The sequence below is a fragment of the Cupressus sempervirens genome, chromosome 3 (assembly GCF_028749045.1).
Source record: "Cupressus sempervirens isolate cs-2001-9-10 chromosome 3, ASM2874904v1, whole genome shotgun sequence".
In the NCBI taxonomy this organism is placed as follows: Eukaryota; Viridiplantae; Streptophyta; class Pinopsida; order Cupressales; family Cupressaceae; genus Cupressus; species Cupressus sempervirens.
Window position 1 is genome coordinate 233,444,219 of NC_143120.1, and position 27,899 is coordinate 233,472,117.

The window sequence follows — 27,899 nt, forward strand, 5'->3', positions numbered from 1 at the left end:
AATGCATTCGACACACTTCATGATTCTCTTATTTCTTTCATACTATCAAAAATGCCAGTGAAAGATGCAGTCAGATCTTCTGTTCTTTCTAAAAGGTGGAGGTTTCTCTACACTCAAATGCCTACACTCACCTTCTCTAGAATCAATTCCAGCTGTACAATTTCATGGGATGAGAATATAATTTCCAACATGTTACTTCAACATTCAGGAAACCTTGAGGGCTTTCACCTGGACTTGTGTTACTCTCCTGAAAATGTATGTAAATGGGTAGAATATGCATCTCAACACAATGTCCAACATCTCACTCTATTTGATAGACCAACACCCCCTGCTCTCTTTTCATGTTCATCTCTTGTAACACTTCGTTTGCATCTCCACGTTCTCACCAGCTTCCCAACTAGTTTTGTTGGATTCCCCCACCTCATTAGTTGTTACCTCACTTGTGTTCAAATGACAGATGAATCCTTAGCCTCCTTGGTATCCTTCTGTCCCCTTTTGCAAAAACTTGAAATGACACATTGTTTTGGGGTAGCTCGTGCAATAATCTCTTCATCTGCTATTGAACATTTGAATATACATTTTCAGCATGGAGTTAAGTTTGTATTAGTTGACTGCCCAAAGCTCAAACTTATGAAGGCTTTCATGATTAAGGATTTGAGAGTGAATGGTGCTCTCTTCTATGAGCTTTCTTATGCAGTCACTCATCTTGAAATGTACTGTGGAGATACTTTAACGGAGCTGCAACTGGTATTCATAGATGCAGATATTAATCTGAGATATACAGAATTTGCTGCAAGGTTTCTTGAAATCCTAGCAAACTTTCAGTCCTTGAACAAACTTAACGTAGCCTTGGAGTTGGAAAGGAACGAAAATATAGATTTTCCTCTATTCAAACTATTTCAGAGGCTTCCGAATCTTCAGATATTCTCTTTGTTGGGCTTATCTCTTAAGGTATGTACAAACTTCACAAATTCTGAACCAGTTGTATAAGTTAGTAGTTTTAGGTCGTATGTGTAGAATTTGGATAAATAATATAAACTTTTTTATTTATTTTTAATTAGTAAGTTTAAGTTTGTCGTAAATTCTTAAATTATTCCTTGCAATCCAGGAGATGGTTATACCTTTTTACATCACTCCTCCACATCTTAATCTCAAGAAAGTGAGCATAGACATTTTTGAGTTTGGCCAGAAAGAAGTTGAAATAATAAGTTGCTTACTTCAAAGTATGCCCTCTCTTGAAGTACTGGAAATTCAGCAACCTGAAGACGAAAAAGAACATGATAAGATTCAATGTTTGAAGTTCTTGGAAGATATTAGGTTTCTGGGGAGAGCATCCCTACAAGCAAGGATTATTGTACTGGATAACAATTCCCAGCCTATCCATGTACTAGGTTCTATGCCTACTCCAACCCTATCCAAGTATAGGCTGAAAAAATATGACCTTTGATTGTGTTTTTTGGGCATTTAATTTCATATTACTTTTACTTGTATGTCAAAAGTTATTTATGCTGGTTGAGTTCCTATGTATAAGTTCATGCAAATAACATAAACATTGTTGTTTGAACTTTGGAATGCAATTTCACTTTCTTGAAATTTTCAATCCAGGTTGAAATATCTGTGCCATTTTTGGCAGCAGTTTTGTCCATTGATATATCCCAATTTCTTACAGTGTTTATAGAACTTTGCTGTATTGTGAAATACATTTACACTTTCTTAATATTTTCATAATATCTCAGTTGAAAAAGTAGTGAACGTTATTTCGATACATACTAATAGCAATCAGTTGCTTTGCTAGTTTACACTGCTGTTTTATTCAATAGTCTGCAATTTTATCCAAATAAAAATTTACAGATTTCTATGTTAGCCATTTCAAGATAATTTAGATCTACTTTTGCAACAATGTATTGCCATCATAGGCTCTCTCTCTATCCAAAGATTCTCCAAATTACCTGCACAGAAATGGAAAGACACAAACTCAGCATTTCTCCACATCTTCTATATCACCTCTCAGAGGAATGTAAAGACCCACACTCAGCATTTCAGCACCAGCAAATTGAATGAGAACCATGACTTTTACAAGCAGCAATGCAGCCATCTCATGATAGTTGAAAATAGGACATAGGCATTTTCTTGTTGCAGGACTCAAGCTATCATATGAACACCCATAGCAAGCACCTAGCAAACCAGAGCCACCTTGCTGGGAACACATGCTAATTTTGGAAAAGGTGTATCTCCACTAACAAAGAATGACTCAACCAAGTTAGTTTTATGTACCTCACAATTTGCTAGAAAATCAACTGCTTTGTTGAAGGCCATATGACAATTGTATCAGACAACTCCCTTGAAGTGAAGGCAACTCTTCTTAGCTGCCTTTCTCATTGACAGCAGTCAATGCAGGATATGCACAAAATGGATCTGTTGGAAAAGCTTTAGCGAATTTCAGGCAAATGCAATTAGCAGGTGTAAAGCCCAATTCCAAGACTCTTGAAATTAGTTACTAAACTCAATATTCCAACCATAACAATTCAAGTTAGATCAAATGATTTCTCAGTGTTGGATTACCTTTGATCATTTACAGACTAATTAAACATCACATGCTAATACTAATGTTTGATTGTTAGGCTTAGAGTACTAAATAGTGAACATTGGCTACTTTTTCAGAACTTAAATTTTTCCTTTACGTGTGGCGGATTGGATCATCAAGGTTCCTATCAACCTTAGCATGAAAACGCGTGGTTTTTGTTGAGTTTGACAGAGAAAGAAACTTATTAGGTCAAATCAAAGGTTAGGGCCATGGGAAGTGATCAAGATTGAATAGTGTGAAACGATTTCATAGGAAAAAGTACTAAATTCCAAATAATCAGATAATATGAGGTACAGACTCATTCAAGAGAGATTGAAGTCCATGTACAGAGTTGGGTACATAATCAATGTAATTTTTGGGTATCCTATACGTCCTCAGATAACCTTAGAAAACAATCTATACATTCTTATCTTTCCTTTTTCAGAAGACTAATTTATAACTGTTATTTCAGATGATCAAATAACTATGATTTTATCATTGTGAAATTCCTAGCATGGGGGATAAAGTAGAGACCAGTATCATGAGTACTTGTGTTTTCTACACAAGTGAGAGCTCTGAAACAGGCTGTGTACAGCCATCATCATAAAGCATATATGAAATTTGTTCTATATATATATATATATATTTTGTAACTGCCTTGGATGACTTAAAGATTTCTATTAAATGTTAGGTTTGCAGTATTCCCAATTTAATGGCTCTGGATTTTCTGATGAGGGATGCATGATTCATGTATTTAAATGTTGACATGTAACTTGTTTTCTTTATAAATTTATAAACACTGTTGGTTGCATGAAGTTTAAAAGTCAATTTTTTTGGTTTTTTTCCTAGCGCTCTTTCATTAGATGTTGAAGTTATCTTTACTCGAAGAAATGGGGATGATAAAAATGTTTTCTTGTTTGCCAAAAGAAAAGAGGGGGTGTGGAAACAAGGGCGAGGATAATCGTTGCATGCGTAGCGCACTACACCATTACAACCCCTGCAAACCCTCTGAATGAATCATAACTGCGTTTGCAAACTGCGGCATCCTTGGGCATCATGGTTTCATTTTATCATGAGGAAAACCATGGAGAAACACCCCATTGACGTTGTCTGTAAATAACTCCACAAGGGAGACCGGTTTAGGGTTATGTTGGCTGATAGATGATATCAATCATGCAGTCAACCATAAGAGAGCGGCAGACCATCAATTTGCAAACTTACCTCCTCTGGAACATGCTTAGGTGCCTTTGACGGAGGGATTATTTAGTGTTAATTTCAAATATTGTTACCAATGTGGGACTAACAACATATGCAACTCTACTCAGTTTTACTATCAAATGCTCCAAACAAACATTTATTTAGACTGCAACGGAAGATTTGTTTAGTTTCTTGATTAATTCCTCTTCTATGTGAACAACGAACTGCGGCAACAGCAGCTGTAGCTAAAGTTCAGAACATGTACAGGGCGGAAATGTAACCCATCCAAAACATGGAATTTTCTATTTTACATTTTCCTTCGCTTTATACGCATTGTATGTTTTCCATATCTATCTCTCTACTGGATTCCGATTTTCCCTTGCTCATTTTCCTTTTCTTTCATTACACCTCACTAAGAAGATAAAAGTATGGAACGTTTTTCGATTATATATATATTTTAAAGATTTTTCGTATTTTGAATTGAATCTAATTTAGTTTTAAAGCACTTTTTCCTTTCTTTTTTCATTTTCTTGTTATGAAATATTTGATAGATAGATGAAATTTAAACGTCCATGAGACTTTATAAGGTAAGTGGAAGTTTTTAGCATTATTAAGAGGATTTATGGGAAGCATTTTGAGAGCTATTTAGGAAGCAAACATTAATTAAGAGACATAAGAGGAATTAGAGGTACAATGCAAGGAGAATTATTTTAGTCAAATTAATACTATTTTTTCTAAAGTTGTATTGATGTCTTAGTTTTAAATATCAAAATAAAAATTAGAAATGATAAGTAACTTGATAAATGTGACAAGATAATTAGGATCGATGTGAAAGTTTTGTACTTTTTTCTATGTAGGAAGCTCAACTATCATGTAATAAAAAGGGAGAAATTAGATATACATCGAGTACAAATATGTTTTAATAAATTGCATGTATCATTATACATTAGATCAATATATTCATAAACTTTAATAGCTTATTCAATGTTAATATGTTTCTCATTATGATATGTTCATATCTTCCCCACCATTCTCCATTAGTATCACCTACATATGACCTATCTATATCTTATTCTCTCCCATTGTCTTCTTATCCTTGCCAGATCTTACATATGTGTGCCTTTTCATGCCCTATTTTCTTCATCTCCTTCTATAATAACTTTATTATATTACCATGATTTACTTAAAACTCTGTGACTTATTTAGGAACACAAGAGATTTTTGATGATTGTTGAAGTGTTATATAACCCATTTAATTTTCTAACAATTACCTTAATGATGTATGTTGTTACACAATCTCATGCATATTCATGTTAACCATATAAGTCTCTGAAGTGGTACCTAATATGACTGTTAGTATGATGTGTGAGATGACACAACCTAGTTTGTATTTTCAATTAATGTTGCACTCTATTTTATAGAACCACTATGGCCTTTATGAACAAGAGAATGTTTTCAATGGAAGTGCATTATTTTACTTGTGTTGTTGTTAAGATTTTCTCACCATTCTCCCTCCTAAACTTTTAGTCCTATAGTTTGAAAATACCAGTAGATATTGAGGATGCACAGAGAGAAAAAGTTGTACTATCCAAATTGTATAAACCAATATTTTATTAAATGGTAGAGATTAAAATGGTGAAATAGAGAGAACACAAAATGTGCATGTCTTTGCTACATGGAATATAATGTAACATCTTATGTGCTCCCCAAAAATTCTATTTAAACATTGACATTTTGTAAAAGTATATATTTTTGCATTATTCTCACTAAATCTTTAAACTGGCTTGAATCATTTTTTAATGTTTATATAACAAAATGATCTTAAATGTAAAAGTATTTTCTTACTCAATTATGCATGGAAGTGTCATGATGAATCTAAAATTACTAAAAACTAATATGAGGTTAAAGTCTTGATGTATTAAAAATCTGAATTGTGTGTGTGTGTGTGTGTGTGTGTGTGTGAGAGAGAGAGAGAGAGAGAGAGAGAGAGAGAGAGAGAGAGAGAGAGAGAGAGAGAGAGAGAGAGAGATTGTGTTCATCAAGTTAGAAAGATGTGCAAAATCAATTTAGAAAATGTTTGACATTTACCTTTTTTTATATTTCACAAACATGTAGTTTTGGGTATTAACATGAGAGTTGAACCCTTTAGGATAGATATCTATGAAAAATTAAATATGAATGAATACTAAGAGTTTTTAATAGTCAATGCAATTTGTAGTAAAAAAAATGTTATAGTACACCCATGCTATAATATGAGTGTTTTCATGAATTCAAATTTTTTAAAATAATAAAATTGTGTGCAACCTATACTTCTACACATACATGTTCTATTTTACCTCAAATTATGTACATTATATGATTTTTAAAAAAAAACACTTTTGGTGATTTTGAGAATATTGTAGTTTCTATCAAACAACTCTATCACCTAGTTGTTTTAATTTTGAAAATACACACATATATTGAGGATGCACCAAGAACGAAATTTTTACTATCCAAACTATAGATTATAAAGTAATATTTTATTAAGTGAAAGAGATTAAAATGGTGAAATCTAGAGAAAAAACATTGCATGAAATATAATGTAACATCTTATGTACTCCCAAAAAATTGTATTTAAACATTCACATTTTGTAAAAATAATTGTTTTTGGCATTGTTCTCACTAAATCTTTAAACTAACTGGAATCATTTTCTAATAGTTATTTAACAAAATGATCTTAAGTGTTAAAATTTTTTCTTATTCAATTATGCATGGAAATATCATGATGATCTAAAATTACTAGATATATAGTGTCTTAGGGAAAATGGGAATACAATAGAAATACTAACAGAAGTTCAAAACCTTAATGTATTAGAAATCTAAATTATATTAGATATTTATGGTAGGAGAGATACAAATATAGTTATTATTAAATTATTGTCTTCATCAAATTAGAAAGATAAGCAAAATCAATTTAGAAACTGTTTAACAATTACCTTTTTTTTAATTTCATAAATATGTATTTTCGGGTATTGACATGAGAGTTGAACCCTTTAGGGTAGATATCTATGAAAACTTAAATACTAATGATTATTAAAAAAATTAATAGTCAATGCAACTTGTAGCAAAAAATATATTGTCGTACACGCATGATTTTTATTAAGAAAACAGGTTCTAAAGGGGGCTTGAATCTAGGTCTTTTAGTACACCCATATTATAATATGAGTGTTTTCATAAATTCAAAAAATTTAAAATAATAAAATTGTGTGCATCTTATAATTCTACACATACATGTTTTATTTTACGGTGTATTATGTACATTAAATATGATAAAAAAAAATACACTTTGGTGATTTTGAGAATATTGCAATTTCCATCAAACAACTCAATCACCTAGTTGTTTTAATCTTGAAGTAGATGATTAAAAAATTATATTTATGAGTTGAATTTGATAATAATAAATATTAATTTCATATTTTTTAAGAACTTGAACTATTTTTTTCACATTCTAAATGAATTTTTGTATGCTTTATATTTGAATCAATCATTATCAATCTCTTTTTCTCATAGTTTGGATAACCATATTAGACTGATTAAGTGGAGAATTGCACAAGAATTAAAGAGTTGCAATATTATCCTTAGAGAATGTAAGCCATATAAGATTAGATTAGATTGCACAAGATGTTAAGTCCTAAAATCAATCTAAGGTAGTTAAATTGAATGCACTCTCATAATTATGATTAAATATGGATTAAATAGAGTTAGCTAGAGGCGTGATAAATGAAAATAAATTTGAGTTATGCTAGGAGTTAAAATACAATGGATAAATATAGTTACCTCTAGTTTTTTTACAAACTCGCAAATTTCTTTTTCATAAACATTTGATGTTCTTGTGACTACAATGGATAAATTGTATTTGGATTTTTCTCCCAAATTCAATACAAGATCTTTGTCCTATTTAGATGAATTAATTGACTTTTGAATGCCTTATCCATGTCTAACAATATATCCTTTGATGCATTGATTTGGTCCTTAACTAGATGTATATTCAAATGATAATTAGTTTGGTTAATGTTAAATAAAGGGTAGTAGTATTTAAGATAGATTGTTCTCTTAAGTTAACCCTTATAAAATTATTATATTTTAGATTTTAATTTTAATTTAACCAAGTTCAAAAAGATTGGTTTTATAGTCATACAAAGATATGCTAGTGCATCATATTTAATGTTTTAATAATTTCTCAATGAATTTGCAAATTATCTAAGATGAGAAATGATATTAATTTGTTTCTATTAGATATAATAAAAGGTCTTTAACAAGTCACTTAACCACAATTTTAAAGAGTCTATGAACAAAAACAACAAGTTCACGATCTAAGGTCCACACAGATCAACATTATAATATCAGACCAATCAAAATTTAGTGTTTAAAGCTCAAAAAGAGACTATCCTATAATAAATCGTAGACAACTCAACCTTCCACCCATATTGTCCATGGAAGAGACCATCAGCCCACCTGAGCCTCTTGGCTCCATCTTTGATGGCAATACTTGTATCCTTCATCAAGCTCTAACATGGAAGTTCTTCCTTCATTAAATTCAGTGGTATTCTCTACGATGATAACTACATTTTCCATGTCCATATTGTCTATCATTTGATTGAAAAATTTTCTCATCCTAGACCTACTAACATTAGGCTAGTTAGCATTAGCGTTGTTACTTGGTTGATTAATTGTTTCCATTTGTTTGTTCAGGTCTTCAAGTTCCCTTATTAACTTGATTTGGTCCAACATGTCTTTAAGGGTACCCTCAAATGTGAAAGGTTCTTTGTCACATGCTTTAACCTCAAAATGGATGTTCTCATCCTTAAGTATCTTAGAATAGGCACTAGTAATCCTTATTGCTTGTATGTCCTTTACTTTATAGCTAATTGCGACCTATATACAAATTTCACTCATAGTGAGTCTCCATAGAGACTTACTAAGGGTCATATTCCTATCTTTATATACATCATCATCCGTAATTAATCAAATATACCAAAGCAAGTAAGAAGAAAACATGGCCCAAATTTTTTTTAGATGTTTGGGGGAGCCCATGGATATAACCAGTAACAACATGGAAGAAGGTAATATCAAGGTTAAAATGAATGCCAAACTAATCCCATACCCCTTTGACAAAGTCACATTAAGTGAACAAGTGAGACATAATTTTAGGCTTTAGAAAATGGTACAAGGGAAAGGGTCACTACTACTCTTGTTCAAGGGTAAACAATGGAGTAGGGCTTACCAAAGAAAGCATTGGATCTTAGGCTCAATATTACAGTTCCAAATTGAGGAGAGGTATTTGGACCAACATTTAGGTTCTAGATTACAAGCCCACTTGGCATTAAGATACTCAAAGACTTCAAATTTATCAAACAATAAATTATATATGTACTTAGCCTTGGTAGAAAAGAGATGAGATTCATCAGGCTAGGTTAGAAGAGGAAGTCTATCAATCTCACTTACACATCTCTAAAGAAGTTTGGCATTCTACCAAGCACTTTTAAGAACAACATATGTTCTTTTCTGGAAAAGAGGAAAATTAAATCTTTATGCAAGGATCTCCCAACTACATTTTTTTTTCCTTCAATGAGATTACTAAATCTATGCATGAATATCTTGTCCTACACCTTTGCAGATCATCCTTGTAGTAGTCTTTCTAGATTCCACCAATGGGATTTTTTCCCATAGATTTTGACATGATTGTTATTGATCTCAACACTTGACACCTAGTGTCTAACTTTCTCCCAAGCTTTCCAAATATATTTATAGACCACATAACCTTCTACCTTGATCTTCCATTTACTTGAACGGAGGTCATGAATATGTAGGCCCTTCAAAAAATTTCGTAAATAGGGGACACTAGGAGAAATGGTATGTCTGATTAGAATTTTCCAAGGTTCATTACATTTAGTGGATTTGGAAATCCATTTGGAAGCAAGAGCTATGTCTTGTAATCTTAAATCTTTCATCCCTTTCCCACCTACTTCCTTCCTCATAGAACACTGACTCCATTTAACTGCATGCCTCTTCTTGTTTCCTTTTCCATCTAACCATCAGAAGTCCCTAGTCACCTTCTAAACATGGTTTATTTGGTTTTTATTGAATTTTGATTGAAGAACCATGCATAAGAATAATATATAGTGTATGGTAATAAAACAATCTGACATACTTGGACTCATCCAGCTAGGGACAAGTAGTTATTATTCCATTTGCTCTTTTTTTCTTTCATTTTTACCTTTAATCCATGCCCACGTGGAATACAAGTTAGGAGAAACAGAAAAAAGTATCCCCGAGTATCTAACTATATGAGGACTGCCCTAGGAGAAACCAAAATTACAATACCATGGGGGAGGTTGCTCTTCCCACCCAAGCATAATATAGTTAGTAATGAAGACCTTGCTACCTAATGCCTTACATGAAATATTCATCTTGGTGGTGAGGTTAGTGACATTAATCTTTGATAGTTTAATGAGAAGTGAGGCATCATCAACAAACTGCACATTATTGATTTCTTCCAAGTTAGGTAATGCCACACCTCTGACTTTAGGGGACAAGGAATTATCACTAAGAATGTAATGCAAGCTATCAACAACAATGAAAAATAATGAGGGTTCCTGATAGATCTTCAAAGGGGGAAGGGATTAGATGTCAACCCATTGACCTCCATTGTAGTACAGACATCTACCATTAAAGTAAGCACCATCTTATTAAACCCTCCAGGAAATCCCAAACATTCAAGCATCAATCTAATAAATTTCCATATTATTGTATCATATGCTTTCTCATACTCAATGAGAAACATGGTTTCTTGTTGATTGGAGTCCTTAGCCTACTCCATAGTTTCCCAATAGGTAATGAGATTCTCCAAGGTATATCTCCCCTTAATAAAACCAGCTTGAGTATGGTTGATGAAATTTAGTAGAGCCTCTTTAATTCTAAGGGTCGAGATCTTACAAGAGACATTGAGGAGTGTAATAGGTTGTCAAATTTTTATCAAGGTCTTGTCCCCCTCCTTGGGTATGAGCGTTATTAGGCCAAAGTTGGTCGCATCCCCCAAAGAACCACATTCTATAGCTTCTTCATACAACATCTAAATATTTTTCCAAATCCAGTCCAAGTGAGTTTTGTAGAATTCCACAAGAATTCCATCTGGCCCAAGAATGTTACAATTACTCATCTAGGATATGTAGCATGAACAATCTCTTCTTTAGCAATGGGACTTTCAAGTATCACTCTATCCTTTTCTATAATCCTTCATGGAATCAATTTTCTTATTCTATTTCTTTCACTTTCCATATCAAAGCTATGCTTTTCTAATATGAATAATGTTTTGTAGAAAGTTACAAAGGACTCCAATATATCCTTATTATCATTAATCAGTTTATCTTCATCTCTAAGTACCTTAATCTTATTCCTAGCTTCCTTATTATTAGTATTTGAAAAAAATACATTGTACTTTTATCCCCATGTTTAATCTAGTTGATTCTTTCTCTTGTCTTGGCTCCCTAAATTTTAACTTGTTGAATCCTTCTCAAGGCATCTCTAGCTTTAACTAGGGCATTTTGTAAGGAACAATCATTTGGATCAGACTACAAGATTGTTTCTGCCACTACTAGGGTTTTGTGTAAAGAGACCTCTTCTCTTCTGACATCCTTAGCTTTCTTCTTACCCACTATTTGAAAAAGATTTCTCCATATCTCAATCATAGTTGTCCATCTAGTAGATGCATTAGGATGATGAACTACACAATGGTTAAACCATCTCACCATTACTATGGCAGCATCAAGATCATCATCCTTCAGTAAGGAGGTATTGAGTGCAAACCTTGCAACCTTAGAGATACCCAAAGATTGATTATCAATCCAAAAGATGGAAGCAATAATAGAGTGATGATCAAACAGTGTAAAAAGGTAGACTAGCACGCTGAAACCTTCCTCTAAGGGTTGAAAGATAAATGTGTTTCTATTGACGTAAAATCTATCTAATCTACAATAAATCCTTTTGTTACCTTTCTGGATGTTAGTCCAAGTATACCACATGTCTTTGTGCTCTTCTCTTATTCCAACAAGATGATCAACTAACATGTGTTTGCTCATAATTCTAGACCAAAAGAACCTCTCTTCTCCTTTCCATTCGAATTTGTATCCTCTAACCTTGTCTTGTTGATTCTCTACCATATTCAAGTCCTTGCCCAATATCTAGCGAATATGTTGAAGCTAGGATATCCAATTCCATAAGGAAATCTTGTTTAGATGTTCATTAGGGGCATAAACTAAACAAACTCCAAACACACTTTCTTGGTGGTTAATCACAACCCATACTATCCTATTGCAAGGTAAAGATCCCCTTTCAACTATAGAATTCTTCAATTTAGGGCTAACAAGGATGACAATTGATAAGTAGGAGACAATTTCTATAGCAAATCAAATTGTGATATTGCTATTAGGATTTAACTGTGTGATTTTGAGTCAAACTCATTGATCCATGTTTCATGAGTAGTGATTCAACATGAATCCATCTCTCATGAGAATAAATGGAACACTTAGCACTCATTGGATCTAGGTGATCCTCACAAGGGTGAAGCACTAGGACTTCTTGGGAGGTCACCCATCCTAGTACTACTCTAGCCTGAGCGCACTTAACTACAAAGTTTCCTCCATGGTTAAACCCAAAGCTTGCAACTCCATTTGTAAAACCTTCACCAAGTGTTGTGCCTTATGAACCATTCATTAGAAAGCCCCTTAAGGATGAAAATCCTTCCCCTACCTCTATCATGATTGGTACAAAAGATCTTAGCATCCTTCCATATACACTTTAAGGCTATTTCTAGTTGGAATCCAGAGGCGTTGATTTCTTTAAGTAATAGAAAATTAATGTCTTTATGAGCTCTAAGCCATCTCTTTATAACATACTTCCTATATGGGGTTTTAAGACCTCTAGTATTCTAGGAAATGTACTTGGCCATTAAAAATAAGGTGATAAGGGTTGATTACCTTTGGGGGACTTAAATCTTTTAAAAAAATTAGGCAAATCACCCTTTCTGAATCTTAGAAGGCTTAGAGGGGGTGTAAGACATCGAGGACCTACCTCTCTTTCTTTTCACCACATGTTCTATGTGTGTGTGTGTGCGCGCGCGCGTGTGCGCATGCGCGCGTTCCCTTTGGGGCTCAACTCCTCCATCTTTTCCATGAAATTCCTTCTAGGCATCCACACCACTTTCTTGGCATCAAATGTAAAACCATCTCTCTTCATTACATTATTCATCTTAGGAGTTTCTTCCCTAATTCCTAGGCTTTCATCCATTCCCTCATCATTGTGTTCATCATCACTTGTGACCCCAATCTCTGAAGCTAGCTTCCTTCAGCCTTCACCAATAACAAGAGGCGTAGAAGGACCAATTCCAGCTAGGATCACAGTCAAATCAAAATCATTGAGCTTATCATATGCATCATAGGTTTCTATTATGGCATCTAGCCCATCACTCCTATCAATATTCTTAGGGGTTCTTTGATTAGGAGTAATACCTAAGACCAAATTGTAGGTTTGGACCTCTTAACCCTTCAGTATAGCATCCACCTCGTAAGGGAGGGGGGGGGGGGGGGGGTGGGGGTTGGTAAACAAGGTGTCTAAAAGACTCTTTTCTAAACTTATGACTCAAAAGCATCTTAATCTTTTCAAGAACAATTTGTTGAGCATTCATCGTCCTATGTTACATTTTTTCCTTTACAAACCTAGAAGACTTTGAGGATGGAGATAAAAATTCAATCGATAATGGAACATGAGCAAACACATAAGGGCCTTTCTCGGTCAGGGCTTTGAAAGCAGTTTGAAGAGCATCCAACTCAGCATGAAGGTTAAGTGAAACACACAAGGTGTCAATGTTCAATGAGGGGATCTCCTTGACCAACTCCTTTATGTTTTTGGTAATAAAAATGTTTCTCTCCTTTAGGGCTTAAGGATCATTATGATGACCATGAATTGCAACAGACTTCACTTTCTAGATAAGAGGGCAATTCTTCCTCATATACCCTTCTTTTCTACATAAGAAGCATAAATTGATGCTACTTAAGAAGGTTAAAGGGAACACATAATTATGACCATGAATAAGAAAGGAAACATCCTTGGGAAGATCCTTGTCGAGGTTGATAGAAATCAAAACCCTTGCATCTATATGGGTTAACAACGTGGGTGACTTATCTATTTGAATAACTTTGCTAACAAGGTCTAGAGCTTGAGAATTTCAAATTTCAAAGGAAAGGTGAAACTTTTACCCCACAAAAACCCAACATGGGATGATAAGGCCATAATTTCTTCATTTACAACATCTAGAGACCAGAGAATTGCATGAAAGGTGAAGTTTCCAAATATCCATAATTTCCTTTCAACTTCACTCTTTTGGGACTTAGAGTCTTAGAAAAAGATAAGGAAAACACCACTTTGAACCATTCTAATGAAGCAAACCCTTAAAACCTAGTTTATTTGACTAATTTCTATGCAACCAATTGTTAAGATAATATGTTGCAGTTAGTTTCTTTAGGTCTTGAGAGGTTATGAAGATTGCAAATTCTCTGAGCCTAAAGATTTCATTCTTTATTGCCTTGTTCATCTAAGAATTAGGAATGAGGATGTAAGAAAGAGAGAAAGGATCCTTACTTGAATCTCCTTCTCAGCTTGACTCACCACTTTCTTGCCTCACGTGCTTGAGCTTGGCACTATTTGGGATGACTGGTTGATTTCTCAATGCCTGGATAGATGTCTTCAACATAGCAACAACAGGTTGGTTTAATGGTTTCTATAGGTTAGCGATGGGTATATCCTATGAAATACCACCTAAAGAGGAGAGGCTCATAAATGCCACCAAAAGGATGGAAAATAATTAAATCTTCCAAGGTAATGAAAGGACAAGGAACAGGATACCAACCAACTAGCCTCCTTGGGAAGGTCGTGGATATCATACACTCGGTCATGGGCCAAGTTGCAGAGCACTCGTAGTCTTCAAATGATATTGTTAGATATAAGTAAATGTGAAATCAATGTCAATCAAATTCCTTTAAGTATTGATCATGAATATGGGTCAAGAAAGGGAAAACACAATAACAAGGTAGATGATTCTAATACAAAAGGTATGCAACTATCTATTAAACACTTTTTGGTTGCATGGTGTTGACTCGGTAAGCACTACCACTATTAATTCATCAAGTACTTAATTTCACAAATCTATTTCTCACTTACTAAAAAAGTCTAGCAATCATTATATACATATAAAATGGAACATTTTTTATTAAGGAAAATAGGTTTTAACGAGGCCCTGAAACCGTTGCACAACAAAAAATAGACATAAAAAGAATGCTTAGTGTAATAGTTTAACTAAAAGAAACCAACTGAAATAGCCCTCCACAAATAAAAGGAAGAAACCTGAAAAAACCATGAGGGCAGGACAAAAAACTAGGATTGGCAAAAAAGCTAGAAAGGCAGCTCTGGTGAGTTCTCTGAGTATTTCTGTTGCACAAATTTCTAGCTCTGACATTCTACTAGCTGCCTCCTTCATGTCAGAGAGATCCTTGCCGGGTTCCTAGATATCATTCTTCATGTTGGATCTAGTTTGCTTCCTCAAACTATCTTCAGGTGACCTATCCTTAGCGTTGTTGGGAGAATGGTCCTCCTCCTTACTAGTCCTATGTTCTTCGACTTTGTTAATGAGAACCTTTACGTTCTCATTAGCCTCTTTAAGAATGTTATAGCTTTGTTTAGCTATATTTTGCATTGAGCTCTCCATAGTTTGGACGCTACTCTTCACTTCCTCCACTCTATTGTTCATGTTCTTTTCTTCCTCCATTTTTCTATTCTTCAAGCTATAGTTCTCCTTCTCCAAGCTACTCACTCTATATTTGAGCTCTTGGATTTCATGAAAAATCTATTTGGTGGTGTGGAAGTTGTCCACCACATCGTTTTTAGCATTGTTGAGAACATCCATTTGAGGATTTTCCTTAGTGGAGTACTAAAAATCACAAGGGTCAAGTCAATCAACTCTTCCATTTGGATTTTTCCCTCTTCATTCTCTTTGACCAAAGTTCTGATCAATTCTCTATTAATCCCCATTCTAGCAGAATCAGTGTCAAAATTTCTCCACACTACATTTCTATCCTTGCCCGCAATCGAGCATTTGTATTTTATAGTTCTAAATTCCTCATAGCCTTGCTCCTGCTCATCCCCTTCACTCTGATTAATGTCCTCCTCTACCTCGTCCTTTCCCACCCCCTATTTTTCCTCCTTGGAATTAGAGACTTTCCCTTTTTTTTGGCCCTTGAAGGTCATTACATCCTCCTCATTGCTAGTTGACATTTTGATGGTAATGTTTCTCTTACCCCTCTTCCTCTTTGTGCCCTCCCCTTCTCTAAGATAAGTCTCCTCCTTACCTTTAGCACTATCACCCTTTGTATCCATGCCCTCAACCCTTTCCTTATAGTCCCTATCCAAAGATATGTCAAAACCTTGTTTAGGTTCAATTAGTGTTTTTTTCTCCTTCCTCTCAGTTTTAATGATTCTTTTAGTAGAGCTATGTTGTGGGGACTCATCCTCCTCTGAGTTTGAGTGCATCTCAAGGCTGTCCTTAGTATTAGAAGGCAAATAATCATCTCTCAACTCTTTTGAGTCCCCTTTGCTCTTCTTGCCCTCCTTCCTATTCTTAATTTGTTTCCCCATAGACCTAGCCTTGAAAAAATTGTAGATTAATAACAAAAGCCCCTTATGGAAGGTAGGGTTGCTAGAATGCTTCTCCTTATAATCATTAATATTTTCATTAATAGAAGAGTAGAGGTAGAAGGGAATAGATATCATTGCCCCATACCTGAAATGGTTGAGAAGCACAAAATGGTGGGTGCTAAGGCATTCAAATATGGTGTCAAGGGAGATGTACTTGATAATAAACTGCAACACAAAACTCCACAATGGCTTAATGGATCTCGACAGATAGTAAGTACCCTTCTTCACCAACAACTTCTTTTCCCTAAATCCTTGGTGAATTCTACCACCACCTACCCAATTTTTTTTTTTGTCTCTATAGAATTTCTTTCCCATAATGGCTAGTTATAGTGGAGATAACATCCTCCATCATCATGAAATCCACCCCTTCAATTTTAGCAATTTCCTCATTCTAGCTCTTTACCATGCTTTGGGTAACAGAGGGTTTCCAACCATGGAGTCATTCTATGAAATTTGTGACTTCACCATTTTTCAGAATACTCCACACCTTGGAGCATTTGCACCACTTTTGAGCTTTGTCCTCTGGTTCCCTCCTGTGTCTTTCCCTCACCATGATGTCTTCCTCTATGCAAGCTCTATTTCTGGTATTGATACCCTTTGAAGCCGGAATATCTTTGGCACTAGTCATTTTCTTGAAACTTCCTTTCACCTTGTGTACTTTCTACCCAAAATCGGTCCTCAAAGTAAGTTGATGGATATTGTTGGTGTGAGAAGTACAATTGATGTTGTACTTACACATCACATTTTTTCACATTCCCCATAACTCATAAACAATCATAATGAATCTACATATCATATTTTTGCACATTCCCTATAACTCATAAACGATCATAATGGACCTTTTATGATTCCCAATCTGCTCGAGATCCTTTCCTTTTCGATCAACTCATTAATATCTGACAAGAAATTATGCCCATCCATCCACTTAGCCACTTCATTGTACTTGATTGCCTAATTAGCCAACCTGTCTACTGCTTGATTGGCTTCCCAATACTCGTGAGCCACCTAGGTTTTTTTGATGGTCTTAAGATGTTGGATGCATTCTTCAATGATATTCATAATCGTCCATGTTGGCTTTTTCTTATTGTTAAGGCAATCTATAATATATTTTAAATCTCCTTCTAGCCAAAGATTTTTAACTCCCATATCTCTAGCCAATTTGATTGTTTGATGAGCTACTATCACCTCTGCATAATGATTAGTTTGAATTCCTAGAGGGGCAGAAACCTCAACAATCCCTTTACCATATGCTTTTTTGATGATGCCTCGCACCCTTTCCTTTCCTAGGTTGCCTTTGGTAGCCCCATCAAAATTAGCTTTATGCCATCCCTCGGGTGGAAGAGTCCATCTGCAATCTTCCCTCTTATTTTTATCCCCGCCCTTTGTGCTGAGAAAGGGGATAGGGCCTTTGATATTGTTGTAGTTTTCTAGCATAGCATTAAGGCGTTTGTGGAAGATAATGTCTACATTTGTTTCCTTCTCCCTAAAAATTATGTTGTTTCACTCTTTCCAAACCCCCCAACACACATGGGGTAAGGTCCAGTTGCACATGTCCATGATATCACCCCCTAACAACCCATTGTGCCATTGTTCAAAGATCCCCAAAATGTTGGAAGGAAAGCACCAGGTCATATTGAAAAAAGATAAGAAAAGAGACTAGATAATTCTGATGAAATGGTAATGGATAAAGATATACTCAACACTCTCACTATGATTTTTGCATAGAATGCATCTATTGGGCATTGTATTCCCCCTTTTGGTAAGGTTGTCCACCGTAAGAATGTGGTTTTGGAGTATAATCCAAAAAAAAATGTTAATTATTGGGATGAGACCTGGATACCAGGCTTTGGCCCAAACAAGGGTAGAACCATTGTTTTGCATAGTCTTATAGCCAAAGGCCAGATTATGGAATCCTTATTGTGGGATAGGGGAATATGCTTGACCATGTCCATCAATGGCTTGAGCTTCAAGGACATCTCAGCCAGATCAATCCACTCGTTTTGTATCCTATAGTCACTCACCTTGCCCCCATATCTGTCCATACAATCATTAGCCTATCTATTAAATGGATCTATGTCCCATAGAGGCCCTAATCTAAGCCAGTCATCATGCCAGAAATTAATATCTTCTCCATTACCTAGTTTCCATTTAGCTTTCTCAAAAGCTAAGCTCTTCATTCTGAAAAAACCATTCTAGATGTTAGAGCCCCTTGGGTTAGGATCCTTACTGATAAGCTATCTAAAATTGATGTTAGCAGCATACTTAAACTTCAAAATATCTCTCCATTCTCCATTGATTTTGAAAAGCCTCCAAATCTACTTCGCTTGAAGGGCTCTATTGAACTATTTCAAATTTTTGATCCCAAGTCCCCCTGCTTCTTTGATCTGTAGATGTTCTCCCAAGCCACCAAAGGGTATTTCTTGTTGTCTTCAGTGCCAAACCACATAAAATTCCTCTATTTTTCTTCCAGATTATTAACCACCTTAGATGGGATAGAGAAGAGGCTTAAAGCATAAGTGGGAAAATTATGCAAAGTAGATTTAATCAGCATCACTTTACTAGCCTAACTCAGAGTGATGTCTTTCCATCCCACCAGCTTCTTGTTGAATCTATCAATGAGATTATTCCAAAAGTTGTCAGGAGGTTTGGTCCCCAAGGGGAGACCCAAATAAATGGAAGGGAGGACGCCAACATTGCAACTCAGAATGTCAACAATTTTCCTCTGTCTATCCATTAGGGTGTTAAAAAAGAACACTGAACTCTTGTTCTAATTGATGAGTTGTCTAGTGGCTTTGGAATAAGTATTGAGGACGCTCTTCACATTTCTAGCTTCTCTCACCAAGGCCTCTCCCCCCAAATTGGTGTCATCCATGAATTTTTGGTGGGTGAAGACCAAGGGACCAGAGGAAGGTTTCAAGCCCACTAAATCCCCTATACAACTTTTGAAATGGATAAGCCTACCTAGGCCTTTAGCCAAGATGATTAAAAGGATAGGTGAGAGAGGGTCTCCCTGCCAAAGCTCCATGAAAGATTTGAAGAAGTCAGAGGGGGTCCCATTAACCATGACTACAAAGGAGGGGGTAGAAACCAATTGAGAAATAATCTTTCTCCCTTTGTCATTGAAGCCAAAGGCTTCCAAAATTCTATCCAAGAAACTCCAGTCCACCTTGTCATAGGCCTTAGAAAGATCAAGTTTAAGAAGAAAAGCCTCATGTTTACCAACATCAAGGGAGTGGACCACTTCATGAACCTAAATGATGGAGTCTAGGATTTGTCTGCCATGTATAAATCCTGATTACTGAGGTGCAATAATCTCCAGAAGTAATTTGATAAATCTGCTAGTTAAAACCTTCGCAAAAATATTGTAAAAAGAATTATAGAAGCTAATCAGTATGAAAGATTCAAAAGAATATGCACCAGTGACTTTAGGGATCAAAACCAAAAAATGGTATTGATTTCCTTAAGCAGGTCCCTGGCTCCAAAAAATTCTTGAACAACTTTGACTTAGATCATATTGAATATCCTCCTAATACATCCGGAAGAAAAAAGTGGGGAAACCATCAGGGCTAAGGGCCTTCTCAGTTGGCAAAGCAAACATCGCCTCCTTAATTTCTTCTAACTTTGGGATGGCTACTAAGGTCCCATTTTGAGCATCACTAATCACACTAGGAATGCCATTAAGAATAACATTCTGGTCCTCTTCTTCCAAGTTAAGGTCTTTAGCTAGGATGCAAGAAAAGTACTTGATAGCTTCCTCCACTATCTCATTATCTTCCCTAATAGTATCATTCCCCTTTTTAATCTCACAAATTCTGTTGGCAGCCCTATGTTTCAAAGTGGAGAAATGGAAGAATCTAGAGTTTTTGTCCCCTTCTTTGAGCCAAACCGACCTAGACCTCTGCCTCCAAAACATTTCCTCTTTCCCCACAATGTTGTGAAGCTCAACTAGAATATCCTTCTTAGAATTCATCCTAAAATCATCATAACCCCAGATCTAAATCTCTTCCTACACCTTAGAAAGGTCCTCCAAAATCCACTCTTTAGCTTGAAAAATATTACCAAAGTCCATTTTGTTCCATTTTCAAATCTCCATTTTAATTAATCTAAGTTTCTTGGCCACCTTATACATGGCAATTCCTTCAAACTCTATACCCCACCACTCCTTGATTTTGTCAAACAAGCTAGGGTGAGCAAGCCACATCTTCGCAAATCTAAAGGGGAAAGCCTTCTTTCTATTGATGGTATCTAAGGTAAGAGAGATCACAGAATGATCCAATCCAAGATGCACCATAGACGAGAGCTTTTAGTAAAAATGGTTCATCCAATCCAAAGTGATGAGGGCCCTATCCAATCTTTCCTGAATGCAATTTATGCCAATTCTCCTATTGGGCCAAGTAAATTTGCCTCCCTCGAGATCAACATCGAAAAGGGTCAGGTCCCTTATCATGTCAGCCAAATGTTGCCTACTATCCACATCAAGCGAGAGCCCACCTAACTTCTCCGAGGCCAAGAGAGGGGTATTGAAATCACCCATAATGATGCCCTTTGGTTCTCCCATTTGGGCTACCAAATGACAATTTTTTTTCCAAAATATTCTTCTACTATTATTAGTATTAGGGGAATAGATGTTCATGAGAAACTAGCTAACCTAGGCCTTAGGATTAAAGAAACGCATAAGCAAAATATCATATAAAATAGAATGTTATTGATCTACGTGAATTATATAACCACATTTTTTTGGTAGAAAGTAATTATAATATATTTTGAAATGAAAAACTTTTGGTTAGATTTTTTTTAATGAGAATGCTTCATGAAGTTAAATTTGTTACTTTACTTTAAAAGGAGTGATGAATCATATGATTATTTGTTGATGGCTTTGCTTCCTTGGATAAGCTGATCATTGCTAATTCTAATAGGTCTTTGGAATCGATAGCTTGCCATGTTGCAGCATTCAAGGTGGAAGATGGATGGATTACTGTAAAAGGTAAACATCCAAAGAAGCCATCCCCATATTTTGACATGACTCTTAGATCCCACTTGCTTGGATCTAAGCGAAAATGTTAATTTTTTCGATGCTAGGCTTTCTCCCAAGGGTGGTCTGGTGTTTGATTGTTTTTCTTTTCTTCACCGCTAGGTTGCACCTATGGGGGGTCTTCAATGGCTTGGCTCCCCCTTCTTCATCTTTGTCTTGTTTTGTACTTGCTTTATTTCACTTTTTAGAGTACATTGTATATCTTTTGATATAGGCTGCAGACCCCTTTGTTTTATCCTACTTTATGTTGGGTTTTAGGGTCCCTTCAAAACCCATTTTCTTAATAAAAAACATTAGATTTGAGAATTATTCATAATGTCACAATAGAACCATTGAAGTGGTAAGGTATTCCTACTTGCTACTCTCTCTCTCTCTCTCTCTCTCTCTCTCTCTCTCTCTCTCTCTCTCTCTCTCTCTCATATCATTTAAATATGCTTACATAGGAAAAATCTTACCATGTTATTTAAAATTGTGTACAAGTGAAAATGATAAATTTGAAACAATAAAGGCCAATTTAATAAGAAGAAGTTGAATTTGTTCTTAATGAAGTAAAATTTGCATCATGGTCTTTAGTTTCTTGGAAGCATGATCGAGTGCTTCTTCCATCACATGTTTCATTTAAGTTCTACAACCAAGGACAATAGTAACTAGGTCTCCTTAATCCCTCTCTTGTTGGTCATGAAAGCAACCATATAAGGACTAGTTATGATTTATGAATGATAAGACCTATTGAGATAATGTTTCTATTAGAATGCCCAATTTTGGAAATTTCAATCATTTATCTTTGCAATGGACTTGAAAGATCAAAGATATGTTTAGAAAATCGTATTCCATCCCTGCCCCCTAATCCCCACCCCATAGAATACTCTCTCTCTCTCTCTCTCTCTCCCTCCCTCCCTCCCTCCTTAGCCCACCTCTCCTCTCCAACTCTCTACTCCTCTCTTCCTTGTCTCCATTATCCCCTCTCTCTCCATATCCCTCTACCTCTCTCCCCACTTAACACTAAAGTTAAGGAACCAGAAACACAAACGGGTTAAGTTTCCATCACCATTTTTCATGTTTGGTTCCCAAAGACAAGCTTGCAAGCATTTAAAAGACAAGCTCACAAGCATTTAATGGGAAAACACATGAAAATGTTTAAGGAAAGTAATACGTACAACTATGAGAGAGAGAGAGAGAGAGAGAGAGAGAGAGAGAGAGAGAGAGAGAGAGAGAGAGAGAGAGAGAGAGAGAACACTCATGATCCATGTGAGCTAATGCTAACTAGGTTTACTAATAGGTTCATTCCTTCCCCTTTTCCTAGAGATGGAATGAGGTATCAAATTGATATGTTAATTTTATTATATGTTGTTATCTATTTTTTGGCTTATTTTACTTAGAGTAAGATGTTATAGGATCAATTTAAGTTGTGTTTTAACGAACATACAATTTTTAGATATATGTGGAATGTAGTATTAAACTTCAAATTTTCTATTTTTACGTACATACCATGATATCAGTGGAAATAGGACCAAGCATGTGGAGACATGATGATATTTGAATTGAAAATGACAAGCATGCCCTAGTTTTTGAGAAATAGTTTTGGCATACTCAAATCACACTAATGTGTCCCCTTTCATTTCCCAACCTTGACCAATAAATGACACTCCTATTATATATTGGCCAAGGTTTTTTTGCATGTCTGAGGTCAAAGTAATCCACCATTGGTAGAGGAAGAAAATAGGATGGAGGAAGTTGATAAAGAGGCTATCATATGTGTACTTAGAAGGTGAACCATATTCCTTTGTCCATGGATTCAAACTACCCACCATTGCTTATATTGATACGTATAATTATGTTTCTTGTAATCCTCTCCCCCCTCCCTCTTCCCCTCCCCCCTCCCTCTCCCTCTCCCTCTCCCTCTCCCCCTCCCTCATTTTATCTATCCTTAGATATATCTCCCTACTTCTATCTTATCCCTTCATATCATTGCATCTTTCTATATCTATCTACTTCTCTCTCCTCTCCCTTTTTTCTCCTTTGTATCTTGTTAAATCCACATCTTTTTCGCTCTCACTTATAAACACACACTCTTGATAATCCTCCCTATATTTATATCTCCCCCTCTTCATCGCTATCTTTTCCCCCCCTCTACCCATCTATCTTCTCCTTTATCATGCCCTAATTATTCATATCTAAATATCTCCCTCTAAACCTATCTTTCCCTTTATTTATCCCTATTTCTCCCTCTCTATATACCTATCTCTCTTTTACTCTCCTTTTTTACCCCTCTTCTATGCACCTATTACCAAACCTCTATTATATATAGACAAGGAGATATTTAGAAATAGATCATCAGGTAAGAGAGAATGAAAAAGAGACGTGTCTAGAGATTGTCTCTTCTATATTCCTTTCTGATAATGGAAATTAAATAACTAAACATATTTTAAAATCTTAATGATGGGCAAATGCCATCCATCGAAATTAATTATATTGATGGTACAACTAAAATGCTTTTGAATACCCATTATAATTAAAATAAGAAATAAAAATTATCCAGCTAAAAAAATCATCCAGCCGTTCACAGAAACAACACATGCTGTATATCTTTTTGCGTGGGGTACATGTGCCACAAGAATGTTGTGCAGGCCAAGGAATTGAGAGCGGGGAATAACCAACTCCAACGTTTATTTCCTCGTAACAGACTGCTCCTTTTCAACTTATTCCATTGTCTGCTCGTGAATATGTCGTTCCCTCCAACAATCGTGAATTCCTAGCACTTCTTCCAGATACAATACAAGCTATTGATCAGGAAATATCCGTCAAAAATGAGACTAATTTTTGTCAATTAGCAATATATGCTTTGAAACAAGACTATAAAGTTAACAATGCAACAGATGCAGCTGCAGCCCTAACTGTGAAATGTACTGCACAGAGAATATCAAAAAGAGGAAGAAGGTATCTTCAATTGAAGATTTTTATATGAGAGAAAAGAATATATTTTCGAGTTTTACACCTTCATAGCGCTTATAGATAATCAAAATAATATGTCAATCACCATGAAGATAGGTTGCATTCTGACAGCTAGAAGGCCCAAGATATTTACCTTCGGCCTTGGATTTGCCTTTGGTTTCATGGTTGTGTTTTCAGTACATATGTCATTCAATTATCCAGCCAAGTTGAAGGTGTATCCCATGTTGAACATAAACAGGCCTCTGGAAGTTATATATTCGTCTGTGGCCATTAAAGATGCACAAGAAATCGTGGATTCAAGAGAAAACAGAGGCTCTTTTCCTGTTCATAATGCTGAATTTGCTGGTGTGAAGGTCATCACAATGAAGATGGAGAATAAGCATTGCAATATATTTTTGGGGAGGTGGGTGAAAGATAATTCATACCCATATTATCCTGCAGGCTCATGCCCTCATATGGATGAGTCTTTCAATTGTTTTAGAAATAAGAGGCCGGATGAAGAATACCAGCACTGGAGATGGCAGCCAAATGACTGTGATATTCCAAGGTAGAATGAGTTTTTGTCCTAATCAATGTCCGTGAATTCCGTTGTTTTCTTATATGAGTGGGTATTTTGATTTTCAGCTATGGTAGACAAGGCAGCGAAGGGTTTGTAGCATTGTTTATCTCTTCATAATGTTAATCTTGAGTTTATGCCTCTTGTTTTGTTATTGAATGAGTGTTTTCATCAATCCGAGCATCATCTCTAAGATATGGTAAAAAGAATGATTATGGACAATTTTATTAGATTTTCTCTAGGTTATGGGATAATTGTGTAAATGTTTGTCTTAATTACCTGTAATTGCAGTTTCAGCTATGATAATTAGAAGGTTTTTGTCAAGCCATCTTTCTTCAGGGGTGCCTTGTGCCTCATGTTCATGTAATCTACCTTCAAAGGGGTTTTGTAGTATAGTTTTTGAAGTTTTGAATGGACCTGTTCAGGTTGAATGCAAGTCATATGTTGGAAATGTTAAGGGACAAGAGGTTGGCATTTGTGGGTGATTCACTCAACAGAAACATGTGGGAATCTCTTGTTTGCATTCTTCGTCATGCTGTTCAGGACAAGGAAAAAGTGTACGAGATATCAGGTAGAGAGGACTTCAAGAAAGAAGGTTTCTATGCATTTAGATTCGAGGTATGCTGTGAGCTTATTTTGGGTATGCATGTTTTTACTTAAGTCTGTGTTTATGTGCTTTGATTGTGATTGTGGATGACAGGATTACAATTGCAGTGTGGAATTTGTGAGGGCACCATTCCTGGTTCAAGAATCGGAGAGGAATGGTGAGAATGGTAGCATTAGCACTCTTAGGCTGGATGTAATGGATAGCTTTGCTGCCAAGTACAAGGAAGCACATGTTCTTGTTTTCAATTCAGGGCATTGGTGGACCCATGACAAAACTTCACAAGGGTAATGACTGCTTTTACCTTTTAGAGCCCTTACAATCTAAAGCTATGAAAATGATCTTTCTCAAGAAAACTTTTCTAGTTATGTCTTGGAATTCTAAAATTTAAATTAAAAAATAAATAAATTCATCGGCATTTTTTTGCAATCCATAATCTTTTTTCCCCCCAAAAAAATCTTTTTCCTTTCCAAAAGTATTTGTTTTGTTGCCTAATGCCACTTTAATGTATTCTCATATGCTTCTGTGTTTACATGTTACGCACAACAGGAAGAACTATTATCAAGAAGGAGATTATGTTTATCCTCAATTGAATGTGTTGAAAGCTTTTCGAAAAGCCCTCACAACATGGGGCCACTGGGTGGATAAAAACATTGACCCCAACAAAACAAAAGTTTTCTTTCGTGGGTACTCAGCCTCCCATTTCAGGTAACTTGTTCACAACATTTTTCAACAAATTCAAAAGTAACAAAAGTTGAAAGAGTCACTGAATAAAACAGATTTACAAGAAGATTTAGTGGCCAAAAGATGACATTTGTAAGTTTTTGCAATCTGGTCAAAAGATGATCACATTTTTAGTGGAGAAAGTGGTTCAATGTTTACTTGGAGCAGTTGTAAAGCCCCCTTTTCTCTAGTTGCTGTAATTTCATTGAAATGCTGTGTAATGGATGATCTTTATGCCTGATTGGTGTATTGCAGAGGAGGGCAGTGGAATTCAGGTGGGCAATGCCACAAAGAAACCCAACCAATCTTCAACGAGACATATCTGATCAAATATCCAGCAATGATGAATGTGTTAGAGTCTGTAATAGAGGGAGAGATGAAGACAGCAATAACTTACTTAAACATCACCAGACTCACAGATTACCGCAAGGATGCCCATCCTTCCATCTACTCCCAGACAAACAGAGACCTTTCTCAAGATGAGCGACTGGCCCAGGATAAGATTCAAGATTGCAGCCACTGGTGCTTACCTGGGGTTCCTGATACATGGAATGAGCTTTTATATGCTTTTCTCGTCTCTCCGCCTCATAAATAACAACTTCAACCGTGGCTGAATTCAGATGGCTTAAACATCACACACTAAAGCTTGATCTCTAGAATAGAAGTGTTAAATGGTCAAAATTGACAAAAAAAATTCCAGACTTAATATTTTCCTTAGCATATGATGTTTAAGAGTGGCTTAGAACCATGACTTTTTTTCCTGAAACTAACTCTATTTATCCCTATCAGTTATGCAAGAAGAGCTGCTTCAACAGCTCTGCAATTCTAACTCTCTTTACCTACTAACCAATCCCCTTAATTCAATTTTAGCATAAAAGTGTATAAACCAGTAGAGGAATATACACGTCGCAATTGATCTTTCAAAGCCTCAAAGCCTATGATTCCAAAGTGACATTCAATTTTTTGAGCTCTTTTTGCCACCCTCATAAGTACCCTTTTTTTTGGTAAAGAAATTAATGTCACTCTAATTTATTCCAGTCATTCAAATGGGCGGTTTATCAAGCACCGACTCTTTGAATGCTACATATGTATATTGCTGTTGAGGTAAGCCCAACTGGTTTCAGGGTAATTTGTTGGCTCAATCATTCTCATGTGAGAGAGGTAAGAAGGATCAGGGCAGCTTGAGGGCAGTTCTGTACGGTTTGAAGGCGGTTTAAGTTGAAAGTTATCCCCTGTGAAAGAAAAGAATGTCACTTGCCTGTAACCGCAAGCGATAACTGTAAAGGGCTGTTATGTTGGATGTGAGAGAAGAGCGAGAGAAAGTACAGGAAAGTGTACTTTCCGTGCATGTGAGGAATAACACTTTACGATTATCATAAGAAACTGTTGGAACAAATTTTTGCAGATTCTTCCCGGTACCTAACATCTCAATGAAAGGAATATGCGATGTATTTTTAAACACTCAAATGAGTAATGTTTTTTTTCCAAA

General features: G+C 35.7%; 2 protein-coding genes across 2 annotated transcripts; both read left to right on the plus strand.

Annotated features, from left to right (window-relative positions):
* On the plus strand, positions 1–24,540 carry LOC149565709 (F-box/FBD/LRR-repeat protein At1g78750-like). Its single transcript, XM_089816371.1, has 5 exons — positions 1–951; positions 1,109–1,384; positions 1,606–1,687; positions 2,386–2,462; positions 24,259–24,540. The coding sequence occupies exons 1-5, from the start codon at positions 52–54 to the stop codon at positions 24,538–24,540; spliced, it is 1,617 nt and encodes a 538-aa protein (XP_089672497.1). The 5' UTR covers positions 1–51.
* On the plus strand, positions 24,272–27,899 carry LOC149565710 (protein trichome birefringence-like 2). The gene is made up of 5 exons (XM_089817233.1): positions 24,272–25,074; positions 25,509–25,701; positions 25,784–25,974; positions 26,237–26,395; positions 26,666–27,899. The coding sequence occupies exons 1-5, from the start codon at positions 24,602–24,604 to the stop codon at positions 27,003–27,005; spliced, it is 1,356 nt and encodes a 451-aa protein (XP_089673359.1). The 5' UTR covers positions 24,272–24,601; the 3' UTR covers positions 27,006–27,899.